General features: G+C 42.8%; 1 protein-coding gene across 1 annotated transcript in view; it reads left to right on the forward strand.

The window, feature by feature from the left end:
* Nucleotides 1-12,529: 12,529 nt before the first annotated feature.
* Nucleotides 12,530-25,435, forward strand: part of LOC121873160 (NF-kappa-B inhibitor alpha-like) — a 51,753-nt gene continuing 38,847 nt past the window's right edge. Inside the window, exons 1-2 of the mRNA XM_042376486.1 lie at nt 12,530-13,308; nt 23,740-23,845. Of these exons, the coding sequence (XP_042232420.1) occupies nt 12,788-13,308; nt 23,740-23,845 (627 nt within the window). The 5' untranslated portion in view covers nt 12,530-12,787. The remainder of the gene's footprint in view (nt 13,309-23,739; nt 23,846-25,435) is intronic.

The raw sequence follows: 25,435 nt of genomic DNA on the forward strand, positions 1-25,435 counted from the left end.
ATACGGGAGAGGAAATGAAGGATATGTTTTTGTGTAGACTGTCGGATTATTTTTGGGGGAAGGGTACTGATAGTGCTAGACATAACACACACATAAATTACATTACAGACACACATGTATACATAATTATGCATTCACATACATACACCGGCAGCTGGAGGAACACGTCACGCATATTGTGTCATTGTATTCTTTACCTTACTAAGATGTTATTTGAGAGAGAAAGAGAGAGAAAGAGACATTACGTCAGAGCTAGATACTGTACAATGTTACGAGATAAGATTGGCCCAGTGCACAAGTAGTATCAGTTATCGGCGTAATTCCCCAGAGATAAATATATGCACTTATTCTCCACCTTTGTGTTTGTGTTATGACTTTACTTGTTTGGTTATTTTATGTTTAGTTACATATTTGTGTGTTGTTGTTAGGTGTTGGTGGTTGGGTTGTAGATGTAGTGGTGATTGTTGATGTAGTGGTGATTGTTGTGGTGTTGGTGGTTGTTGTGGTGTTGGTGGTTTGGTTGTGATCGTTGTGGTGGTTATTGTGGTGTTGGTGGTTGTGTTGTTGTGGTGTTGGTGGTTTGGTTGTGGTGGTGGTTTTTGTGGTGTTGGTGGTTGTTGTGGTTTGGTTGTTGATGTAGTGGTGATTGTTGTGGTGTTGGTGGTTGTTGTTGTAGTGGTGGTTGTTGTGGTGTTGGTGGTTGTTGTTGTATTGGTGGTTGTTGTGGTGTTGGTGGTTGTGGGTTGTTGACAGTGTGATTGTGGTGTTGGGTGATTGTTTGTGATCGTTGTGGTTGAATTGTGGTGTTGGTGGTTGTTGTGGTTTGGTTGTTGTGGTGTTGGTGTTGTTGTGGTGTTGGTGTTGGTCATTGGTGGTTGTTGTGGTGTTGGTGGTTGTTGTGGTTTGGTTGTTGATGGAGTGGTGATTGTTGTGGTGTTGGCGTTGTTGTGATTTGTTGTATTGGTGGTTGTTTGTGGTGTTGGTGGTTGGGTTGTGATCGTTGTGGTGGTTATTGTGGTGTTGGTGGTTTTGTTGTTGATCGCTGTGGTGGTGGTTATTGTGGTGTTGGTGGTTGTTGTGGTTTGGTTGTTGACGGGTGGTGATTGTTGTGGTGTTGGCGGTTGTTGTTGTATTGGTGGTTGTTGTGGTGTTGGTGGTTGGGTTGTGGTGGTGGTTTTATGGTGTTGGTGGTTGTTGTGGTTTGGTTGTTGATGTAGTGGTGATTGTTGTGGTGTTGGTGGTTGGGTTGTTGTGGTGTTGGCGGTTGTTGTTGTATTGGTGGTTGTGTGGTGTTGGTGGTTGGGTTGTTGTGGTGTTGGTGGTTGTTGTTGTTGGTGGTTGGGTGTTGTGGTGTTGGTGGTTGTTGTGGTGTTGGTGGTTTGGTTGTGATCGTTGTGGTGGTGATTGTTGTGGTGGTGGTTGTTGTTTATTGTTGGTCGTGTTGGTTGGTGTGGTTGCGATTGTTGTTGTTGTGGTGTTGGTAGTTGTTGTTGATGGTGGTGTTGGTGGTGGTTGTTGTGGTGGTAGTGGTTGGTGTTTGTGGTGCTGTTGGTTGTTGAGGTTGTGATTATTGGTGTTGTGGTGTTGTTGTGTTGTGTGGGTGTTGGTGGTGGTTGTTGTGGTTGGTGGTTGGTTTGGTTGTGGTGGTGGTGGTTGTTTTGGTGGTGTGGTGGGTGGTTGTGGTGTTGGTTGTTGTGGTGGTGGTTGTTATTGTGGTGGTGGTTGTTGTGGTGTTGGTGGTTGTGTGGTGTTGGTGGTTGTTTTGGTGGTGGTGTTGTGGTGTTGGTGGTTGCTGTTGTGGTGTGTAGTTGTTGTGGTGTTGGATGGTGGTGTTGGTGGATGTTGTGGTGTTAGTGGTTGGTTGTTGTAGTGGTGGTGGTTGTTTGTAGTGGTGGTGGTTGTTGTGGTGTTGGTGGTTGGGTTTTAATGTAGTGATGGTTGTTGTGGTGTGGTGGTTGTTGTAGTGTTTGTTGTGGTGGTGGTTGCTGTGGTGTTGGTGGTTGGGTTGTTGTGGTGGTGGTGGTTGTTGTGGTGTTGGTGGTTGGGTTTTGATGTAGTGATGGTTGTTGTGGTGTGGGTGGTTGTGGTGTTGGTGATTGTTGTGGTGTTGGTGGTTTGGTTGTGGTGGTGGTGGTGGTTGTTGTGGTGTTGGTGGTTGTTGTGTGTGTTGTTGTGGTGTTGTTGTGGTGTTGGTGGTTGTTTTGTTGGTGGTTGGGTTGTTGTTGTAGTGGTGGTTGTTGCTGTGTTGGTGGTTTGGTTGTTGTGGTGTTGGTGGTTGTTGTGTAGTGTTTGTTGTAGTGGTGGTTGTGGTATTGGTGGTTGGGTTGTTGTGGTGTTGGTTGTTGTAGTGGTGGTGTTGGTTGGTGTTTGTGCCGGTGTGGGTTGGTTGATGTGGTTGGGGTTATTGTGGTGGTGTGGGTATTGTTGTGGGTTTGTGGTGTTATTGTTGTGGTTGTTGTTGTAGTGTTGTTGGTTGTTGTGGTGGTGTTGATTGATGTTTGTGGTGGTGTTGGTTGTTGTGGTGGTGGTGTTGGTTGGATGTTTGTGGTGTGTTTATTGTGGTGGTGTTGGTTGTTGTGGTAGTGTTGGTTGTTGTGGTGGTGGTGTTGATTGATGTTTGTGGTGGTGTTGGTTGTTGTGGTGGTGGTGTTGGTTGATGTTTGTGGTGGTGTGTTTATTGTGGTGTTGTTGGTGTTTGTGGTGGTGTTGGTTGTTGTGGTGGTGGTGTTGGTTGATGTTTGTGGTGGTGTGGGTTGTTGTGGTGTTGTTGGTTGTTGTGGTTGTTGTGTGTTGGTGGTTGTTGTGTTTGTGGTGGTGTTGGTTGTTGTGGTGGTGGTGTTGGTTGGTGTTTGTGAGTGTGGGTTGTTGTGGTGTTGTTGTTGTTGTGTGGTGGTGTTGGTTGTTGTGGTGGTGTTGGTTGATGTTTGTGGTGGTGTTGGTTGTTGTGGTGGTGGTGTGGTTGGTGTTTGTTGTGTGGTTATTGTGGTTGTTGTTGTTGTGGTGGTGTTGGTGTTGGTTGATGTTTGTGGTGTTGTTGGTTGTTGTGTTGGTGTTGGTTGTTGTGGTGTTGTTGGTTGTTGTGGTGGTGTTGGTTGTTGTGGTTGTTGTTGGTTGTTGTGGTGTTGTTGGTTGTTGTGGTTGGTTGTTGGTTGGTGTGTGGTGGTGTTGGTTGTTGTGGTGGTGTTGGTTGATGTTTGTGGTGGTGTTGGTTGTTGTGGTGGTGGTGTGGTTGGTGTGGTGGTGTTGGTTGGTGTTTGTGGTGGTGTGGGTTATTGTGGTGGTGTTGGTTGATGTTTGTGTGGTGGTGTGGGTTGTTGTGGTGGTGTTGGTTGTTGGTGTGGTGGTGTGGGTTATTGTGGTGGTGTTGGTTGGGTGTTTGTGGTGGTGTGGGTTGTTGTGGTGGTGTTGGTTGTGGGGGTGTTGGTGTTGGTTGATGTTTGTGGTGTTGTTGGTTGGTGTTTGTGGTGGTGGGTTGTTGTGGTGGTGTTGGTTGTTGTGGTGGTGTTGGTTGGTGTTTGTGGTGGTGTGGGTTGTTGTGGTGTTGGTTGGTGTTTGTGGTGGTGGTAGTGGTTGGTGTTGGTGGTGTTGGTGTTGGTTGATGTTTGTGGTGTTGTTGGTTGGTGTTTGTGGTGGTGTTGGTTGGTGTTTGTGGTGGTGTTGGTTGTTGTGGTGTTGTTGGTTGTTGTGGTGTTGTTGGTTGGTGTTTGTGGTGGTGTGGGCTGTTGTGGTGTTGGCTGGTGTTTGTGGTGGTTTTGGTTGTTGTGGTGGTGTGAGTTGGTTAGAACATAAGAACATAAGAAAATAAGGAGTCTGCAATAGGCCGGTTGGCCTGTGCATGGCAGCTCCTGTCGAGAGTTACTACCACTCACTATCATCCATGAATCTATCTAGCCTCCTTTTGAAACTTTCCAGAGTTCCAGCACTTACTACAAAGTTGCTAAGCTTGTTCCACTCGTCCACCACCCTATTTGTGAACCAGTTTCTTCCTATCTCCCTCCTAAACCTAAACTTACCCAACTTGAATCCGTTGCCCCGAGTCCTATCCTGCTCGGATATTATAAGAACTTTATCTATATCCCCTTTATTGATTCCTTTCACCCACTTAAATACTTCTATCATATCTCCCAGCACTCTTCGTCTTTCTAGGAAATGCAAGTTAAGTTTCTTTAACCTATCCTGATATGGAAGGTTTCTAAGTCCCGGAATCATTTTTGTCATTCTTCGCTGCACCGACTCTAGTGAATTTATATCCATTCTATAATAGGGGCATGTCGCGATCCCAATATCCTTTATACTTGGGGAGTGAATCCTACCCCAAGTTATTAACAAATAAAGGAACAAATAGGGAACACGGCAATAATTATCCTCACCAAAAACCTACTCAACTAAATGTACTTGAAAAAGTAAGAACAGTTGGAATAAGTGAATCACAAAAGGGAAGATAATTAATTAATTCAATTTATGTTCTAAAGGGAGTAATGACTAGCAAACATGAATTTAAGGGAATAATTAAGTGTATAATGAAATAAGAGTGATGCCGGAAGGGCGAAAATATGCTGTAAGGAGTTAGACCAAACAAATATTACTTAACATTACTATATTACACAAGACATACGAAATATATATATACAACAATCAATACAAAATGATTATCCCTACCAAACAGGAGATACCTTACCACCAGGATCCCTTCCTAGGCCTAACTAAACGTGTCACTAATACCTGATACCCCTAGGGCATTGCAGAAGACTGGATAAAGCACTAGACAAGGGTCAAATGGAGAGAACACACATGTCTAACCTATGCCACGGTTTTTCGCTACTGCGGAAGCGTGCCCACGCGGGGAGGAGAGCGTCTCATATCACGTGATTCAGGACATTTGCTGGATATTTTATATAATTAATTAATATTACTCTTGAGTTGACTTAACAGAGTAAGACAATGATGCATATAAATTACATACATAAATATACAATTAACCTAAGTAACTAAGAACAATAATAATATAATAAGTACAATTAACAATTTATTAATAGCTTGTATGAAATGTAGGCGTGAACATATGCCTCACGCTATGCGAGTTCCCGAGCGCTCAGGCACGTGACTGGGCACCAGAACTGAACCGCATAATCGAGGTGCGGCCTGACAAGCGCAAGATATAGTTGCAATAAGACCTCTGCACTCTTGTTACTTACACTTCTAGATATAAAACCCAATACTCTGTTTGCCTTATTTCGAACATTAATGCACTGTTTTCTAGGCCGTAGGACAGGGCTTACAAGTACCCCTAGGTCTCTTTCACAAGTCGACTTCTCTTGGTTGATGTTGTTAAGGCTGTATACATTATAAGTATTTGTTCTTCCAATATTAAGTACGCTGCACTTGCTGGTGTTGAATTTCATTTGCCATTTTTCAGACCACCCCTGCAGTTTATTTAGATCCTCCTGTAATGCATTTGCATCCTGCCCTGAATTAATTTGCCGCCCTATTTTGGTGTCATCTGCAAACTTGCTTATGTCACTGCTGATCCCAGTATCTAGATCATTTATGTAGATTATGAACAAGAGTGGGCCTAGTACTGACCCCTGGGGAACCCCACTGGTTACACAGCCCCTCTCAGATTTAACACCATCTACGCTGACCCTCTGCGTTCTATCGGTGAGCCATGATTTTATCCAATTTAAAACTTTCCCCTCAATACCATGAGCCTTAATTTTTCTCAGAAGCCTTTGATGCGGTACTCTGTCAAATGCTTTGCTAAAGCCTATGTAAATAACATCGTAATTTTCGTCATTACCTACTACCTCGAAGACTTTCCTAAAAAACGTTAGCAGATTTGTTAGACAAGATTTTCCCTTTGTAAACCCATGTTGAGAGTCGTAGATTAATTTGCTTTTCTCTAGATGCGATCGGATACTATCTGCTATAATTGATTCAAGAAACTTCCCCACTACCGATGTCAAACTGATCTGCCGGTAATTTGACGCTGATGCTGTCTCCCTTTTTGAATATGGGTACTACATTTGCCTGTTTCCACAAGTCTGGCACAACTCCAGTGTTTAATGATTTTGTAAATAAGTTTACGAGGGGTCCGCTAATCTGTTCCCTACACTCTTTCAAGACTCGAGTGAAAATTTCATCCGGCCCTGGGGATTTTGTTTTCTTTAGTTTATTTATCTTCTTAAGAACATCCTCTTTTCTGATAGTGATATTCTTTAATTTCTCTTCTTCCTTTCCCTTAAATATCAGTTCCACCTCTGGAATTTCATCTCAAATTTCTTCTGTGAAAACTGAGAAGTAGCTGTTCAATGCTTTGCTTATTTCTTCACTGCCATTTATCACTTCTCCCCTCCCTGACTTTAAAGGCCCAACTTTGTCCTTGACCTTTGTCCTATATACCTGGAAAAATCCCTTGGGATTCGCCTTGGATTCTCTTGCTATTTTGATTTCATAGTCTCTCTTTGCTTTCCTTACATTTTTCTTAACATTCCTAGATAGTTCATTATACCTATTTCTGAGCTGCTTCTCCCCTCCCTTTAATTTCTTATATATTCCTTTCTTTATTCCTATGTCATGTTTAAGTTTTCTGGTCATCCACGTTGGCTCATTCTTATTTGACCTAATTTTTCTGTATGGTATATTTTGTTCTTGTGCTTTATGTAGTATACTAGTGAATATATTATAGTCATGATCAATTGTTGTGTCACTTGTGACCTCACCCCTTCCTACTGGGGACTGACGTGACTGTTCCTAGGTGACCTCACCTAGGTACCTTCTTAACCCCTGATAATTCCGCCAACCGAAAGTTTGGGACGCTGACCATATTGTCATTGTATTTCGTTTCCCAATTTAGGGTGAACCTGATTTCTCTGTGATCACTGTTACCTAGTTCTTCCCCTACTGTGATATCTCTGATAATATTTTCTTTATTTGTTAATACTAGGTCTAATATATTGTCACCTTTAGTAGGTTCTGTAATTAGTTGTTTCAAAAAATTGTCCTGTACTGCGTCTAGGAAGTCTTCAGATTCATAGTCACCTACAATGTTGTCCCAGTCAATATTTTGAAGTTGAAATCCCCCATAATGCATAGGTTGTTATATTTTGCTGCCCTACTCATTTCCTGCCATATGGGCTGAGCTGCTTCTTTGCCAAGACTTGGGGGCCTGTAAATCACTCCCATAATTAGTTTTTCTCTTCCTTCCGTGATTTCTACCCACACAGACTCGGTTCCTATTTCACCCTTTATTGAATTATTAATACAACATTTTAATGTATCCTTGACAAAGAGTGCGACCCCTCCCCCCTTCCTACCTTCCCTGTCCTTGTGAAAAAGGTTGTACCCTTCTATGTGGTACTCTGATAAAAAAAATTTTGCTCGCCACATTCATCCAAGTTTCGGTGATTGCTATGACGTCTACATTCTCGGTACATACAACCGCTCTCAGCAAGTCTATTTTATTTCTAACGCTCCTACTGTTTGTATAGTATACATTTAAACCTACCCTTCCCTGGTCCTGTTTTACCCCTTGTCCTGAGCAACTAATTTTACTTCCCAGGACCTGCTTGTTTTTTGACTCCCACTTTCCCCGACCTCTCTCTACTGGTGAAACCCCCCCTTCGGAGTGACAATTTCACGCTCCAGGGATGCAGACAACGTCTTTACCCCCTCACGAGACAAGTGTACTCCGTCGCGACTGTACAGGTAGTCGTTGCCATAGAATCGTTGCCAGCTATCAATGAATGCCCAACCATTGTTTGCACAATGTTTTTCCAGTCGGCAATTTATAGCAATTGCCCTGGACAGCCATTCAAGACCAACCCCTCTTCTAGGCAAGACACCACATACTATCGGGATCCCTCCCCTATCTCTTATCTTCCCCAGCGCCTCCCTATACCTCTTGAAAAGTTCCTCACTCCTAACCTTTCCTATGTCGTTTCCTCCCACACTAATAATAATAATAATAATAATAATAATTAACGGTTTATTGAAAGAGCTTGGCAGCCAGAAGGCTGAAAATATACAGTTACATATTTGGGGAATGGGTTTCGAATTACAAGTAACATAAGTGATCAGTGGCGGCTCGTGAAAAATAAAATGGAGGGACTGCAAGCCTCACACAACAGTAGGATACACAAATTTGACCTACCTCAGGTATGAGTTGTAGTTGATGTCCACGAATTCCCAGGGCATGGTAGTAGTGTTGGTGGTAGAAGGGATGGCCGAGGTGGTGATGGACCAGTATTAATTGAGTCGGCGTGTCTGCTCTTCGATGTAGCAAAATTTTTTATTACTATTTCATTAAAATCCTTTATTTCTGTTATCATTTTATTTTCAATGGATATCACTGCTAAAGCAGACAGTCTGTCATTCACCATGGTACTGCGCAAAAAAGTTTTAATTCTCTTCAAAGTTGAAAAGCACCTTTCTGCTTCTGCCGTTGTCATTGGAGTTGTTATTAAAATTTTCAGCAACTTGACAGTGTCTGAAAATGTTGACTGTAGATTATTGTCATTCATCATCTCCAACAAGTCTATGAGACTTTCTGATTTACACAAATCTTCTCTTGTGTACAGTACAGTAAGTTTTCTCAATTTGTCTTTTTCAAGCATGGGATATGCTGCAACTGCTTGTTCAAGTTCATTACTAGGGAAATTTTTGGTATACACTGGAAAATTATTCACTAAAAGTAACTTGCTTGCTTCCAAATGATTAGTAAAGCTGAATCTCTCTCTGCACTGCAGCAAAATTACGTCACAGACCTCCTTTGCAGCAGCTAATTTGTCTGTTTTAAATTTTCTTCTTTTCTGCTCAGGAGGCAACAGCAACACCACGATTTAACCACACGCAATGTAAACACGTTGTACGAGACTGAGCTGCTTCAAGCAGGGTTGCCAACTCGGATTTTCAAATGTCGCTAGGCTGGTACCTAAAAGTAGCTAAATGTCGCTAAATCTTCCATGGAAAGTCGCTAGCTATTATTCCCCCCCTTCAGTAATTTGATGCAAATAATATTTTCATAATGACGACTATAATGGACGGAGTATAAATAAAATGCATTATGTAAAAATAAAAATATTATCTGTATTTTGTTTAAAGTTTAATGTGCACACTTACCTATTATTCAATAGTAATTGCATCCCAGTCCTCTTCGTAGTGTGAACAACTGTAGAGCTGGAAGCATGTGAAGTGCTTGGTTCAGGTTCTCTTGTAACTGTATGCCTCCACAGTCCCTATCTTTCTTAAAATATCACTAGGAAGTTCATAACTTGCACAACAGGTGTTCTGTCTTTTTAACCCATACTTTATTGTAAGAATTGCCTTTAATGTCGATAGTTTCATTTTGTTGCGCAATTTTGATTTCACAAAGTTCATATTACTAAATGTGCGCTCTACATCTGCGTTTGAATGCGGAAGAGATAAGGCAGCGAGTGCAATTTCAGCCAGATTATGGTAAGGGTTTTCTCCTGTCGCATCTCTGTAATTTGCCACTTCTGACCACAATTTTAGGGTGTTAGATGCATGGACGGGCTGACATCAAGTGATCAGAAATAGACGTGTCCCTCCTTCTGTACCACGACCCGTTCAAATGTATTAAACTTTTCTTATTATTTATTGTCCCTGTAACCCCGTTGCTATATATTATGGCTCGAAATTAGGAAAACTGAGTTTTCATGGACAGTCCAAAAGTATCCAGAAAGTCGCTAGATTTCTGTGGATATCTCTAGATTTGCGACAAGTCGCAAATCGCTCTAAAATGTCGCTAGAAAAAAACAAAAAGCTCTAGATCTAGCTACAAAGTCGCTAAGTTGGCAACTCTGGCTTCAAGTGCAGCTCATTGTGCGGCGGCGGCGCCAATTAATAACAGACATGAATCGTACAGCATTGACAGCAACTATGAAAGTAACTTAAATTTTGGTCTGATTTTAATGAAAATTCACTTAGCAACGTATTGAAAATAATTAAATAACATATAAAATGATATATTTGTTGGTAGTGTATTATTCAGCTGTCTCTCTAAAGGAATCATACGCCTGGCAGTGAGTGTCTGGGGGGACTGCACGAGCCGCCACTGTAAGTGATACAAATAAGATATATAATAACTAGATGGGGAAAAGCTCAAACTACAGTGCATTTCAACATAGGTTGTTGTGGTTGGTGTTTGTGGTGGTGGTAGTGGTTGGTGTTGGTGGTGTTGGTGTTGGTTGATGGTTGTGGTGGTGTTGGTGTTAGGTTTGTGATGGTGGTGTTGTTGGTTGGTGTTTGTGGTGGTGTGGGTTGTTGTGGTGTTGGGTGGGGTTTGTGATGGTGGTAATGTTGGTTGGTGTTTGTGGTGGTGTTGGTGTTAGGTTTGTGATGGTGGTGTTGTTGGTTGGTGTTTGTGGTTGGTGGTGTTGGTGTTGGTTGGTGTTTGTGGTTGGTGGTGTTGGTGTTGGTTGGTGTTTGTGGTTGGTGGTGTTGGTGTTGGTTGGTGTTTGTGGTTGTGGTTGTTGGTGATTGTGTTGGTTGGTGTTTGTGGTCGTTGGTGATTGTGTTGGTTGGTTAATGTTGGGGTGTTGGTTAGTGGTTTTGGTTGTTGTAGTTATTGGTTGTTGGTGGTTGTAGTTGTTCGTGGTGGTTGTTGATATAGGCCTATATATAAGGTGCTTCAAATGGCCAGCAAGATTTTTTAAGCACAGTTCAGTTCAGCATTCACTACTACTACTACTACTACTACTACTACTACTACTACTACTACTACTACTACTACTACTACTACTACTACTACACCTGTCTGACGATATAAAAGAACAAAGAACAATACTCTTCAAGAAACATAATTTAGTATAATTTAGGTTTTCATTTAAGTTTGGTGTAAATATTCCTCGACTGGCAACCAGTTATAAATATTTAAGTAACGAAATATAAATTAAATAAAGTAATCAGCTTATAAGATAAAATAAAGGTAAATACAGTACACGAAACAAAATAAATATGAAAAAATTAAATATAAATGGATAAAACCGAGATATAAAAATTACATTAAATTAATAAATACTGTACTGTACTGTAATGCTAATAAGAACCATAATAGTAATACAGTAATATTTCAGTTTCAGAATTATCTCCATAGATATGATGCAAACATTATATATAATGATACACACCAAACAGATCAGTGTGGTTTCATTTCATAATTACAGTTAACAATGACCCCTAGTGGGTTCTGAAAAGTAATTAATGTCAACATCCACCACTCCATTTCAGCCGTTGTTCCAATTCGTGCATCATCATGGGTAAGCCCGGGCACCTACGACGAAGACCTACAGTAGCCAAGAGGCATTCCACTTGATCTGTTTCACAATAAAGTATCTGCCCAAATTTCCGCCTCATGTGGGTCAAGGGAGACGATTATAGTGTTTTCGTTGACGCGTTCACAGTTTTCCCCGAGGGCGTCTGCCATACCAGGAAATAGACCATAAAAGGTAGGTTGAAGCAGCCCTAGCGGCAGGCACGTCCCGAGGGGTGAATACCTCTCACTAGAATGCCTGACGCATCTCGCACCTCTTCAAATTCGTTGAACCTAGTGCGTAATTTTTATACGAAGGGCTGCAACTTTTTGTCTTGGATTTTTCCATCTTCTAGTCATATCCAGACCATGTTTGTAACGCCAGGGGTCCAAGAACGCTGTATGGGAATCCAAAGGAAACGGTTACCTCATAATCATGTGGTTCCCGCGCAAGTCTATCCAAAGAAAACGGGTAAACATCAAAGGTAAACTTGCGTAAATATATTTTCGGTTCTGTGCGAGGAACTTATATTTATTTTTACATGGGATGGTACTTCCTGAAATAAGTAAGAGTCTTTTAGAATGCTATTTTAGCCGTTTGTTTATAACTAAGTTAATGATTAATGATAACCGAATCCAATATAATTTCAATACAAAATCGTTGTGCATTTTCAGTTTTAGTAGAACATTATCATATATGGTCAAGATTCACGTTCAACACTGTCCTAAAACGAGATGTAGCTTTCCAAGTTTATCTTGTTAAATGCGTAATCAAAATCCACGAACATTCCCGCCTGGCTGGCGCATTTGGCAACACAGGCAGAAGGGGGAAAACCAAGGGGCGGGTGCCGAGTATCGCCAGACGAAAGATTTAATGAGTTGTACGCATTCTCTTGTAACCTTGGCTAGTGGGGAAAGTTGGGAATTTTGTCAATTTTCTTGTGTAATCTTCATGAGTGAGATACCTGTTGTTAAATATTGATTTTTCCACCATTAAGTAATAATGTTTCGTTGTCTAGATTTATTGTATTTTTAGGAAATGATATGTAACGAATGTCAGAGAAGAAAAACAAAAACATTGTTTCACTTGTAAATTTATGCAAGAAATCACTTTTGTATCTGGTTGGTAATTTGTTTTCTAAATTGGATAATACTGTAGTTTTGAGGAGACGGAGCGAATGCAATGTCTCGAAACGTCGGGTTGGCCTTCCCACGTGGCAGCGTGTGGCAACCACAGAGTCGGTGTGGTGGAGCCATTCACTCCACCATCACACTCGCTCAGTCCACTGTATAGTGAACGGACGTCGGCAGTGTGTTGCGGTGCGTGATTGTGGAATGGTGCCAGTCTGGTCAAGTGGTTTTAGTGACTGACGGGGTGGCCATGATGGTGCGTTAGTAAGAAAGTATTGTGTTGGCCTTATACCCTAGATCAGTGGTGGTCGTGAGGCTGGCTGCTGCCCAGGCCAGGTATTGATCTCGTGTTTGTTAAGTTTGTTTACATCTGGACTCTATGCTAAGATGTGGCCTAATAGAAGTGCCCAGGGTCAGGGCGGCGTAGAGAAGGCGTCAGCCGGTGTGGCTAGCCATCAGGAGGGCGCTAGGCCCAAGATCCTCAACTCCCCTACTGCTGACAACAAGTCCGGTGTCGTGTACGACTCTCACAACGACTCTGGCTTCCTCTCGGGGTCTAACCTTGTTTCGTCGTCGAGTCTGAGCTGTGACGACACCTCGTGCAGTATGCGCTCAGAGAACCTCCTGTCAGGGGAGGTGTCCCTAACCCACCCCAGCCTCTCTGATCCCAAGAACGTCTCCCAGGTCAGACAAGACTCAGGCATCGATATCTCAGATCAGCTGAGTTCGCTCCACCTGGCCTCGCCTACCACGTCGTCCTCGAGCGCGGCCTCGGAGGCGTGTGAGGCCGAGACCTCTCCGACACGAAAACCTGCGACCCCTCCCCCGCGGAGGTCACGACTCAGCCTCAGCGAAGCTCAAGTTGGTCTTCTACAGGAGATCTTCCAGACAGATGAAGATGGCGACACGTAAGGCACTGCTTCTTGTTGACGTTATGTTATCCAGTTAGGTAAATTGAGGGTCACGGAACTGAAGGTCGCCAAAAATTATGAAAAGTCATGTTGTAACACTAGGTCAACCAAAATTTGGTTTAAAGGTCATGCTGTGAGGAGCCTTTAAGTGTTCCTCAGATTTGTATTAAAGGTCATATCAGGAAAGGGGGGGGGGGGGTACGACCTAAACATTACACTTAGTCCATGGCTCAACACCACGTCATTACAATTGAAAATTTGTTACATTTGAAGTAGACCATATCAAAACACCAGGCAACGTAGTATGGTCAAACCTTATAGAGAAAAATACATATAATAATAAAAAAGAGATAAGGGGTTAATTCAGAACTACATTGTTAACATGACAGAAATCTTAGGCATTCCGCCAGAGAAGGAGCAGGGTGGCGGGCGGAGGGAGTGGAAATTAATACATATAATATATTTCAAGGATTTAAATCACTTCTTTTTAAGTATATTTTCCGTACCTTGTTCTCGATCAGACCATAAATCTTTGTTTTTATTGCTGATCTTATATAACAGACTCCAGTTTCTCGAAGCTTTTGACATTATTATTATTATTGTCATCATCATTAATGTTTCTGCCTTTGTTAATGCGCACTGTGTGTGGGTGTATGTGTAATTGATTTCCGTGTACATAATGGACCACAACTATAAATGAGTAATTAGCTGTCAAATAGGTTTTAGCAGATCACAAACTAGAGGAAGTCGGCCTCCTGCAGTATCCCACTTTCTTATGTTCTTATGTTCCTACACGACTTATATCATCCCACAGACACATACAACGTATTGTCTTAGTGGTAATAGATCACTCGCATATAGTAAAGGAATTTTATACGGGTCGTATACTATCCATGTCCTCCTGTAGGCACTGAGGACCCACATATAATAACCACCATAGAGTCTGGTGTACATATATTATTATACAGTTAGTTATATAGCTTGTGTTTAGTCAGGGATGGGTGGTTGTGGTGGGTGGTAGGAATAGTGGTTGTAGCAGTTTGTGGTGCAGTAGTCGTTTGTGGCAGTATGACGTAGAAATAGTAGTAGTGATAATGGTAGTAGTATGATGTAGTAGTAGTACTGGTGTGATGTATTAATAGTGGTAGTATGATGTAGTAGTAGTATGATTAGTAGTTGTAGTAGTGATAGAGGTAGTAGCGGTACTCTGGTCTGTTTACCGTGTGATCGATCCCCTTCACGCGTCCAGGTAATTCCCAGGAAGAGCAAAGGAATGTTGGGTGTGTGTGTGTGTGTCAGGGTGTGTACATGTGTGTGGGTATTGTTGTAACTAAGTATTTCTGTGTGTGTGTGTGTGTGTCAGGGTGTGTACATGTGTGTGGGTATTGTTGTAACTACGTATTTCTGTGTGTGCGTGTGTGTGTGTCAGGGTGTGTACATGTGTGTGGGTATTGTTGTAACTACGTATTTCTGTGTGTGTGTGTGTGTGTGTGTGTCAGGGTGTGTACATGTGTGTGGGTATTGTTGTAACTACGTATTTCTGTGTGTGTGTGTGTGTGCACACACACATTTTACCCTCTACTTCATTGTTCTTACGGAGTTGACCTGTGATACACAAACCGCCCCTCAAGACACCGCCCGATTTTTTATGTAGTTTAAAGGCGGAAGCTAATCGGCCAGCCAAATGTCGTCACGTTATTTCTTGTGAAGGCCGAGAATTGATCGATTCTCAATAAACCTAACCTAACCTAACCTACAGTAACCTAACCAAACTTTGAGACAACATAACTAGATACATCCATAGTACAACAATAAACCAGTGTATATAACTAATTGATATCCAGAACGTTTCAACATTTCAGTCTTTCCACCAAAGGCTGGAAATATCCAAGGTGGGATTTCGGGGTTTTCTCTAATTAACCAACGTCTGTGGTAAATCCCTTGAGTGGGTAAAGTTGCTTACATTTAGGGGTACTAGAGTTGTAATGGGGGTTAATAGGGTGTAATTGGACTAATGGGTTGATATGTAACTCGTCTGTAATGGGGGTTTCCGATTGTAACTGGTGTGTAATGGGGTAGTTCAAGTTGTAATTGGTTTATAATGAGGTATTTACAGTTGTAATTGATATGAAATAGGGGGTTTCAGCTGTAATGGGTATGTAATAGGGGGTTAATGGGCTGGAAAATATCAGCCAAGATGAATTTTATTTTAATTTATCCCGTCAGGAAGGTGTTGGTCTGTCAGCTATCGGGAGGCAAGTCCGGTGAAGTCCGATAACCACGCTTTCATCATGTGGCGGTCCGATAACACTACTAGAGTTCCGATGACACTACTAGGGGCCCGATATTAGTACGAAGCGACCCGGTAACACCACCAAGGGACCGATAACATCTCCACTTCATACTTGGCGCCCGATAATTCAACTACCCAAGCCGATAACAATTTGATATCACACTTATCACTCAACAAGCAAGCCGATAACACCTTGGGGGAATTACTCTGTGTTAAAGGCGAGGAAGCCGATAAGATTACCATTACTTGCAGAGGAAAGATATTTCACAATACCATTACCATTACGAATGTAGAAAGCAGATATCACTTTCACCATTACAACGTAACTGAAACCGATAACACTGCACACAATTAATCAGGGAACCCGATAACTGACATATCTTGAGGGCGCACAGACACGATACCACACCCGATTAATGGATATCACGACCCGATATCATGAGGATGGCGGTATCGGGTCGTTGCTCGTCCTCGACTCGGGGGGCCTCCCAGGATGCGCCGATGTCCTTCCCGGATGCGAGAGAGGATGCGGATGTGGCCAGGAGTGATGTGAGGGAGGTGGGTGTTATGTCAGGATGGTGTAGGATGCCAGGGTAAGGTTATGGGATGTCAGGGTAAGGTTATGGGATGTCAGGATGGTGATGTATACAGTAAAATTATCATTATTGACGTCTTAGGGATGTTAGGTCATTATGCTCACCTTTGCCTCATCTGACCTAACGAGTCGTAACATCCAGATGTAAGCTACTCTAACCTCACCTAACTTGCTAACGCGACAAAATCAAACTTAAAAGTGATATCTATATGACCCTTTAAGTAAATTACCTACATTACAAGACTTTTCCTAAGACATGTGTTAATTTCGTCTCGTAATTGATAGTCCCCTTAAGGTAGAATCTCCTTAATTTTCACCTTATGTTTTGTGTGTTTTATATAAGTTAACCAGTTGGGTAGGTTGTTACGTCATCAATCACGAGGGATATTTGTCGTATGGGTGTTTATGAAACCCGGGGTGGGTGTGTGTCGGTGACCACACTGTTGAGGTGACTGATGAAACACTTGGATTACCCCAGTGGTCAGGGGGGTAGGGAGGGAGAGAGGGAGGGCTTTGGTGTTTAAAGGGAGGGAGGAAGTGCACGGGTATTTGAAGAGTGGGGGGGTTATGAAGACAGCGACAGGTGAAAGACCAGATGGTATACAGGAGAGGTATGACGATGACATCACCCCTCCCTCACACACACACACACGACCGCGTGACTGTACTCGTAAAGTCTGTTGTGAAGTGTATGACACATTAGTGATGAAACACAAGCTTCCCATCCTCTCGCCCCCCCCCCCTCCCTCTATCCCTTTCCCCATCTCCTTTCCTTCTCCTTCCTCTTTCTCGCCCTCCCTTACCTCTCCTTCTTTCTCGTCTCCTCCTCCTCAAATATGCTCTTCCATTTACCTCACCCTCCCTCTCTTTCCCTTCCCTACTCCCTCATGCTCCCACCCTCCCCTCCCACCCTCCCCTCCCATCACCACCAGCCAGCATCATCTTGTGGGTTGGTCTTGTTACCAACCACTGTGTTCCTGTTGCTAAACCGCGCCCGGCCCCTGTTGCTACACTACACCCGGCTCCTGTTGCAGCATACTGCTTCTGTTGCCCTGCAATCATTCTGTTGCTATACCTCGCTCGGTCTCCTTTGTTATGTGTGCTATACGTGCTATATATATTGTATACTTTGCGATCCCCGGATATATTTTTAAATTATAGTGAAGGTAATGCAGAATAAAAACAATTATAAGAGTGAATCATGTGACATGTTGGAGCGGAAGAGGAGTCGACTTGTGAAAGAGACTTAGGGGTACTGGTAAGCCCGGACCTACGACCTAGAAAACAGTGCGTTAATGTTCGAAATAAATCAAACAGAGTATTAGGTTTTATATCTAGAAGTGTAAGTAATATGAGTGCAGAGGTCATATTGCAACTATATCTTGCGCTAGTCAAGCCGCACCTCGATTATGCTGTTCAGTTCTGGTGCCCTTATTGTAGAATGGATATCAATTCACTGGAGTCGGTGCAGCGAAGAATAGCGAAAATGATTCCGGGACTTAGAAACCTTCCATATCAAGATAGACTAAGGAAACTAAACTTGCATTCCCTAGAAAGACGAAGAGTGCGGGGAGATATGATAGAAGTATTTAAGTGGGTAAAGGAATCGATAAAGGAGATATAGATAAAGTTCTCATAATATCCGAGCAGGATAGGACTCGGAGCAACGGATTTAAGTTAGATAAGTTTAGGTTTAGGAGGGAGATAGGAAGGAACTGGTTCACAAATATGGTGGTGGACGAGTGGAACAAGCTTAGCAACTTTGTAGTAAGTGCTGGAACGCTGGAAAGTTTTAAAAAGAGGCTAGATAGATTCATGGATGATAGAGAGTGGTAGTAACTCTCGATAGGAGCTGCCAAGCACAGGCCAATCGGCCTATTGCAGACTCCTTATTTTCCTATGTTCTTATGTGTGAGAGTGAAGTCACGTGTGTATCAGGACCACCAGGGAATTCCACGAGTAATTATTGATTACCTGAGTCTGGCCCAGCTGTGTGTGGGACCAAAACCACCAGGAGCCGCCGAGGAGGAGGAGGAGGAGGAGGCATATGAAGGAATAAAGGATGATGAAACGTGAAGAAGAAAGAGGAGGAATACAACGATGATTAGGAGGAGGAGCAAGAAGAGGGAGGACGAGAAGAAGTGTAAAGAGAGGAGGCAGGGGAGGAGGAAAAATGGGAAGAGAGGAGAAGGGGAAGAATATAGATAGAAGGTGGGAGAGGAAGATAAAAGGTGGGGGAGGGAAGGGACTGTCTCACTCCACGCTGCCACTACCTTGCTAGACTAGCCTAAGCTGCCTTATCTAACAGCTTGTTACTTCCTCTTGTCACCTGTTTGTATCTCTACCTCCCAGTGTTTGCTTATACACATCCGCCAACCATTGGGTGATTCCTCCGTGTCACCAGTGCTTGTTTATACACATTCTCTTAAACAACTTCCTATATTACTGTTCTGTCTCACTTTAAGATCCGTTTTAACGTCATTTTAGTTCTAAAGTCTCCAAATTAACGGGATTTTGATGCTCTACCGCTACTATATACTTCCCCCTCCTCCAACACGTCCACAAACTCCCACGCTACCCCCTCCCCTTTACAACACCACCTCCCCTACATTAAAGTGAACCTACATCAGGACACGCCCTACCACCTGGGTACAGCACGGGACTGGTAACACTACACGACGACGCCCCCTCTACACACACACACACACACACACTTCCGTGGGGAGAGACCTGAACCTAATGGTGGCTTGACTGTCGTCACACCCTCATCCACGTCACACCCTCACCCACGTCACACACTCACCCATGTCACACTCACCCACATCACACCCTCACCCATGTCACACACCCGTCACCACCTCTTCTACACATTACATCAAGGATGTACATTCCATCAAAACTTTTCCTGAAGAGGCCCGTCTGACGAACTCATCACTCGACCATTACTAGAAGCGTTCTCTTGTTAGAAGGAAAATGAACGCAAGAGTGAGCAAAGATTCTGAACTCTTAACTCACACTTCAAAAAACGAACAATCAGACGCATATCTTTATGCATGTACGCACATTTTCATGTGTACATAGCAACACCAATGAGTAACTGCGTTTGTACTGATGTTTGTATCAGTTTATTATTATTATTATTATTATTATTATTATTATTAAATATGACAAAATAATAGATAGGTAGATAGATAGATATGCTGAAAGATAGCTATGCACGTAGTTAGACAGACAGTCGGACAGTTTGAGCACGTAGTAGTGTAGGTTAAATTACGAGATAAACAGCATGGATGCGGATGTTTGGTAATTATCCCCTCCCCCAACACACACACACACACACACACGCGCGCACGCACACACACGATGCGGATGTTTGGTAATTATCCCCTCCCCCAACACACACACACACACACACACGCGCGCACGCACACACACACACACACACACACACGCACGCACACACACACACACACACACACACACACACACACACAGTATAGTGCAGTTTTATAGAGTGAATATAGAACAGTCCACTACGGTACATTTGATAAAGATAAAATTCATAACAATACAGTGATACAGTACAGTGATATACGGTACACTTCAATACATGAAAATACAATGACTTACAATACAGTAAAATGCACTAAGATTCAACTCAAGACATTGGAATACAAAAAGTCCACAAAAATGCACTAGAATAAAATAAATGCAGTGAAATGATAGTATACATCACAGTTCGAAATAATACAGTAACTATGATACAGTAGGTGTACCAAGTGCCTCCTTTAACCTGTAATAAATATATAGTACAGTACCCGATGTTACCGTAATCTACTTTTTTCGTAGCCTGTAAATGTTCCTAGTAATTGTGGAGCTATTAAATTTTCATTACAAAGCCACCATCATCATCATCATCATCATCATCATCATCATTTTCATCATCTTCACTAGTTTTTGGGTATGATTACGTCAATGGCAGAATGGAATTGTTGTAGTTTTGTTTTATTGTTGTGTAAATCTCTTGGGTGGGCGTCTTCGTGTGTGTGGGAAACCGGATGACTAGTATCACTCGTTCTGGGGGAAGGTGTCATGTTGGTGGTGCCATACTGAGGAGGTGCCATACTGTTGGTGGTGCCATAATGAGGAGTTACCATACCCAGAGATACACAAGGAAAGGGATGGAACCACAGAGATGCACTGTACAGACAACCAAACGGGACAAGAAGACCTCGCTGATGACCTGCACGAAGGAGGGAGTCATAAGGGAAGCACGGTACCTACACGAAGGAGGGTGTCACGGTAGGCACACACACACACACACACACAAAGGAGGGATCACACCAGGGGGGGGGAGAGGAGACACAGGGGTGGGGGAGGACATACAGAGGGAAAGAATAAGAGGTGGGTCGGAAGGGGTTGTGATAGCTGAGTATGGGCAGGAGGGGTGGGGGATGGTGACCACCTCGTGACTGACTGACCTTGCCTGACGACGACCTGCCCAGATCCGGCTCCTCCCCAACCCACCTCGGTTCCACCACACTAGGTTGGCTCCCAACCATATCTTCACACGACAAGCTTTACTCTTGGGGCCTTCTGAGGGAGGAGGAGCTGGTGACTAACTTCTGATTCACGTCGTAGAGAGGAACGTGTTTGCAACCACCTCACAGACGCAGAAAGAGAGATGTTTGCACCTCAGCATCACGTGTTATCATCAAGTCGTGTTAGACGATGTATATATTAAGTCAGACCCCTAAAAGGAATGTTAGGAGGTCATGCCAAATTTAATTTCATATTTTTTTGTGATAAAATAATTAATGGGTCATTTTAAGCATTCAAAATTTTCGTAAGTACCATAATCCACTTGTTGAGGCGTCATCTGTCCACACACACACAGACTACAAAAACCAATATCTGACCATCTTTCAACCCTTACATAATCCATTAAATGACGCCCATTCATGGTTTTGAAGACAACCGAGAATGTAAAATATTCTTGGTATAGTACAAGCAAGAAGTGGCTGCATCCTTAGCGTCAGCGTCTCATTCAGTTTTCATGTATGAACAAAAAACAGAAATTATATATTACAGCGAGTCTTAATAACTTGCATTTTCGATCAAGCGAAAGCGCTGTGTGTCTTCCTGTATTTAAGTTGGAGTTTCATTCATTTTTTTTTTTTTTGTAAAAGCAGGAAGCTGTTCTCCAGCATTTAAACCACTTCCCATTCATATTTTTTGAGGGGGTTATAGTGTAAAAAAAAAAAAAATCTTTTGTGGTGGTCATCACCAAACACCCGACAGGAGACGCCTATCTTTATTGTTGACCCCAACTCAACCTTGGCCCAGACACACTCACTCGCTAACACCACCTCCTACTCCTCTTCCCTCTCCTTCTCACCCCACTTCGTCCCTTTAAGCTTGCTCTTCTACATTTACGACCCCAAACAATTTTTCATATCCCTTTAGTTAACCCAGTACATACCTTCCCTGATCTGACTGATGGATGTTTTATGGTCGAGTAGACTTGGGGGAGAGTTGAACCGAGTTCATTCAAAAGACCTTTAAATCAGTGTCGCTGGTCGCCAGGAAACAAACAGTTGGGAAGAAGTGAGGCAGTAATGGGGTGGGGGTGGGTGTCTTAAGTCAACGCCTGGTAAATATATAACCTATTGTTGTACATGGTTCAGTTACATGCAGTAGCTGGCTTGGACACGGGGGACCTCCGTGTGGGGTGCTGGTGGTATAAACGTCGCTTCTCCAGCTTCAGCTTAGAAGGGGACTGGTGTGAAGCATTAGTTTACCGTTCGATGGTGTTGTGGTGGTGGTAATAGTGGTGTTGTGGTGGTGGTAATAGTGGTGTTGGTAGTTGTAATAGTGGTGGTGGTGATGGTGGCGGTAATAGTGGTGATGGTAGTGGTGATGCTGTCAAAAGCTAGGGGGAAACATACGAACAATTGCGAATTATCGTCAGTAATGCTGTAATAACATCAGCTCACCGTGGCTAGTTGGTGGGTATAGTTACGGCACTGTTTAACACTGAACACTTAGGGTAGTTGGGTGGGTGGTGTCGGGGTATAAGGGTAGATATGAGGTGGGTGGTGTTGGAGTAGTTCGAGAACGAGGTGTCCCCCGGGGGTGAGGATGAGGTGTAGTGACCTTGATCACGTGGCCTTGTTTACCTGGCCGCCAAGGGGCTGCCTCACTCCCGGATGCGCACCCAACAATGTGACGCCCACGAGGAGGGTCTCGCAAAGATTCCTGCCGTATTTTTTTTCCGTTTCAGGAGAGATAGGAAAAAAATATATCTTTTTGTGGTAAAGACGGCCAGAGATCATATTCCCAAAGGTCTTACGATAATACTGGCTCTGTGTTTCACTGGCCCGGTTAACTTTGGAAGATTATAGGATAATTTTCCCCCTACTGGCAACACGAGAACAGTATCTGACCTACACACTTATGTCATGGTTCAGGGGTAATTTTTAGTTTCATAGGATAAAATTTTCCGTCAACTGGAAATGTGAGATGCAAGATGCATCCAGCTGGCTCGCTTAATATTACGGCAAAAAAACAGCTAAACCTTGTGTGGAAACTGAACTGAGACTAACACCGTACATGGCTGTGTTCTCATATATAACCCCAATAAGGTGGAGAGCAATTAAGGTACGACGCTTTGAGAATGTAAACCCTGGCCAGTGTTTTGACAACTGTGTGCGCGTGTGAGTGTAGGTGTACAGTATGTATGTATGCATGTATGTAATTTAATTTAATTTTGCCACGTATAGCGGCTAGTTTATTGTGCACCCCCATACTCTATCCTGTGAGCGGTAGCGCAATAGGATTACAGAGTAGAGTTCACAAAGGGTCAGTATAGCTAACTCCCGTGGTCAGGATATTATGGCATTGAATGTTACAGAGCATTTAAAATATATTCTTTGTTTAGTTCTATACCTAGAAGGTAATTTATTCGCAACTGCATGAGTACAGTATGTTTGTGGGTGTACTGTAGGTATATGTCGTGTGGATCTAGGTGTATGTATGTGCTGTGTGTGTCAGTGTGTTGTTTCTGTCATGAAGGGGATAATTTTCACCCACTACCCTCCTTTTGTTTAGTCTGGTGTAATGTGTGATGTTTGGTGGACCTCCAGGGGGTAAACGTGGCAACAGCGGCCATGCTAGAGCGTAAGGCGCTTCCAGGAAGGTGGGTTTCCTCCATGATTCCAGTGAAAACAAAATGGAAAATCAATGTGTTTGTTGATATGGCGTTACATACAAGACTTATCATAATGATAATAACAACACCCAGTTTACATCAACGGAACTCTATAATTTACATCATTACCACCGTACGTCATTTTAACGTTGTCATTCTTGTTATTTCTGAAGACTTTGTACCGCCTTCCTCTGCAGTATCCTCTTCCCTCACCTTCCTCACATGGTATCCTTACAGTACAGCAGCAAATAGTTAGCACACCATACAAACAATGCATCACTGCTCCCCTTCAGAAACATATACTGACATTTTTGTTTTGTTTCGTTACAGTCAGCTGCACGTGGCGGTAATGCAAGGCTTCATCGAGGTGGTATATCACATCACGCGGCTCCTCCCCCACCAGGCCTTCCTCGACCTGGCCAACCACTCCGGCAGGGTATGTATGACACAAGGGACAGGCATTTTTAACATCAACCAAACCTAACGTAACCTAATCATATCGGACACCTGACACAGGCCATATCACAATTTAACTTGTATTCTGTGTCGCTCGATGTAGCTCACAGTTCGTGCCAACTATGATGAAATCGGTCTTATGCATGAGGAGGTCGCTGTCATTGTGCACAACGTACAATATACACGACCCTCTAAGCAAACAGAAACTGAGAACCGGACCTGTGTGTGTGTGTGTGACGCAGGGAAGAGGAAGACGGTAACATATTTCACCGCACTACAATGGTTCAAAGTTTACGTATTAAAAATATATGAAATTAAACAAAAGTGCGTTAACAAAATAATATACCGGCCTTAACGACATCCGACATATCTTCCTAATATTTCCAATAAAATTTCACAATATTTATACTTAATAGTAGTTGTTTATGGTGCTTATTTTAAGCACCGGAATATATGAAGTTAAACCCGAAAAAATAACGCTTACAAGTGTATATAAAAATATTTAAAAAAATGCATTAAAATAAGAGGAGAGAGTAATCATAAGAGAGAAAGAGAGGTGGCCGCACCCACCATTCATTCCTCCCACACACCCTCCAAGAACCTGTTCTGCCACCCACCCCGCTCCTCATTCATGACCCCCACCCCTCCTTTCTTCGCCTCACGTTCGTAAACCTTCCATCTCCACACGCTTGTCGACTATCTTCCTCCTGCAACGCCATCAATAATCTCATCGCCACCCCTTCAGCATCATTTACTCCTCCTGTAATCATCATTATTTTCGCCTATATCATCTTCTCCCTCTCATCCTCTACCATTATCACCTACTTTTACTTCACCTTCGTCATCCTCGTCACTATTTTTAGCAGCATTACCACCGCACGGGGAGAGTCTGTTGTCCTCGCTGTCCCACTCCTCTTGAGATTCTTCACATCCAGACTTCCGCCTCCTCCCAACATCTCAAGACCCCCCCCCTCTCCATCCTTCCACCTTCACATTTAAGTACCTCCCCTTCCTGACGTCTAAGTAGGTCCACCTGCCCCTCACCCCAATCACCCAGAAGTGACAGACCTTTAGTTTCTTACTGTAAAAAATAAAAAAAAATCCAGTTGTCATTTTCCGAGGCGGAGCAACATTTTCGAACACCTCAGAAGTTGTCAACAATGTTCCAGTGTTTTAGTTTTTAGAAGACTGGACCTACTGTATATACGAAATTAATGCAAGCTGTTTTTTTTTCTTAATTAATGTTTTTTATGCCTTAATGATGGTTGATCGAGTCATGATATAAAAAGAAAATCACTATTACATTAATAAACACGTAAAAAAAGATACAAAGCCTAGGGGATTACAGTTACTTGATATTGAAATTCACTTTTTTAAAGCAGACGTGTGAGTGAAGCGTATATGTACTACCGATTTTCCTTGAAAAATGGACTTAATATCAATCATTAACTTCAGTAAGTAAGAAAGTAAATAAATTGATGTTATATTATAAGTATTATAATGTTGTCTTGATGGACGGAAAGTGAATGAAAATGTATGACTGATGTGAGAGACAAAAATAGCTTGCTTA

Source organism: Homarus americanus, unplaced genomic scaffold (genome assembly GCF_018991925.1).
Source record: "Homarus americanus isolate GMGI-L3 unplaced genomic scaffold, GMGI_Hamer_2.0 scaffold32929, whole genome shotgun sequence".
Lineage (NCBI taxonomy): Eukaryota > Metazoa > Arthropoda > Malacostraca > Decapoda > Nephropidae > Homarus > Homarus americanus.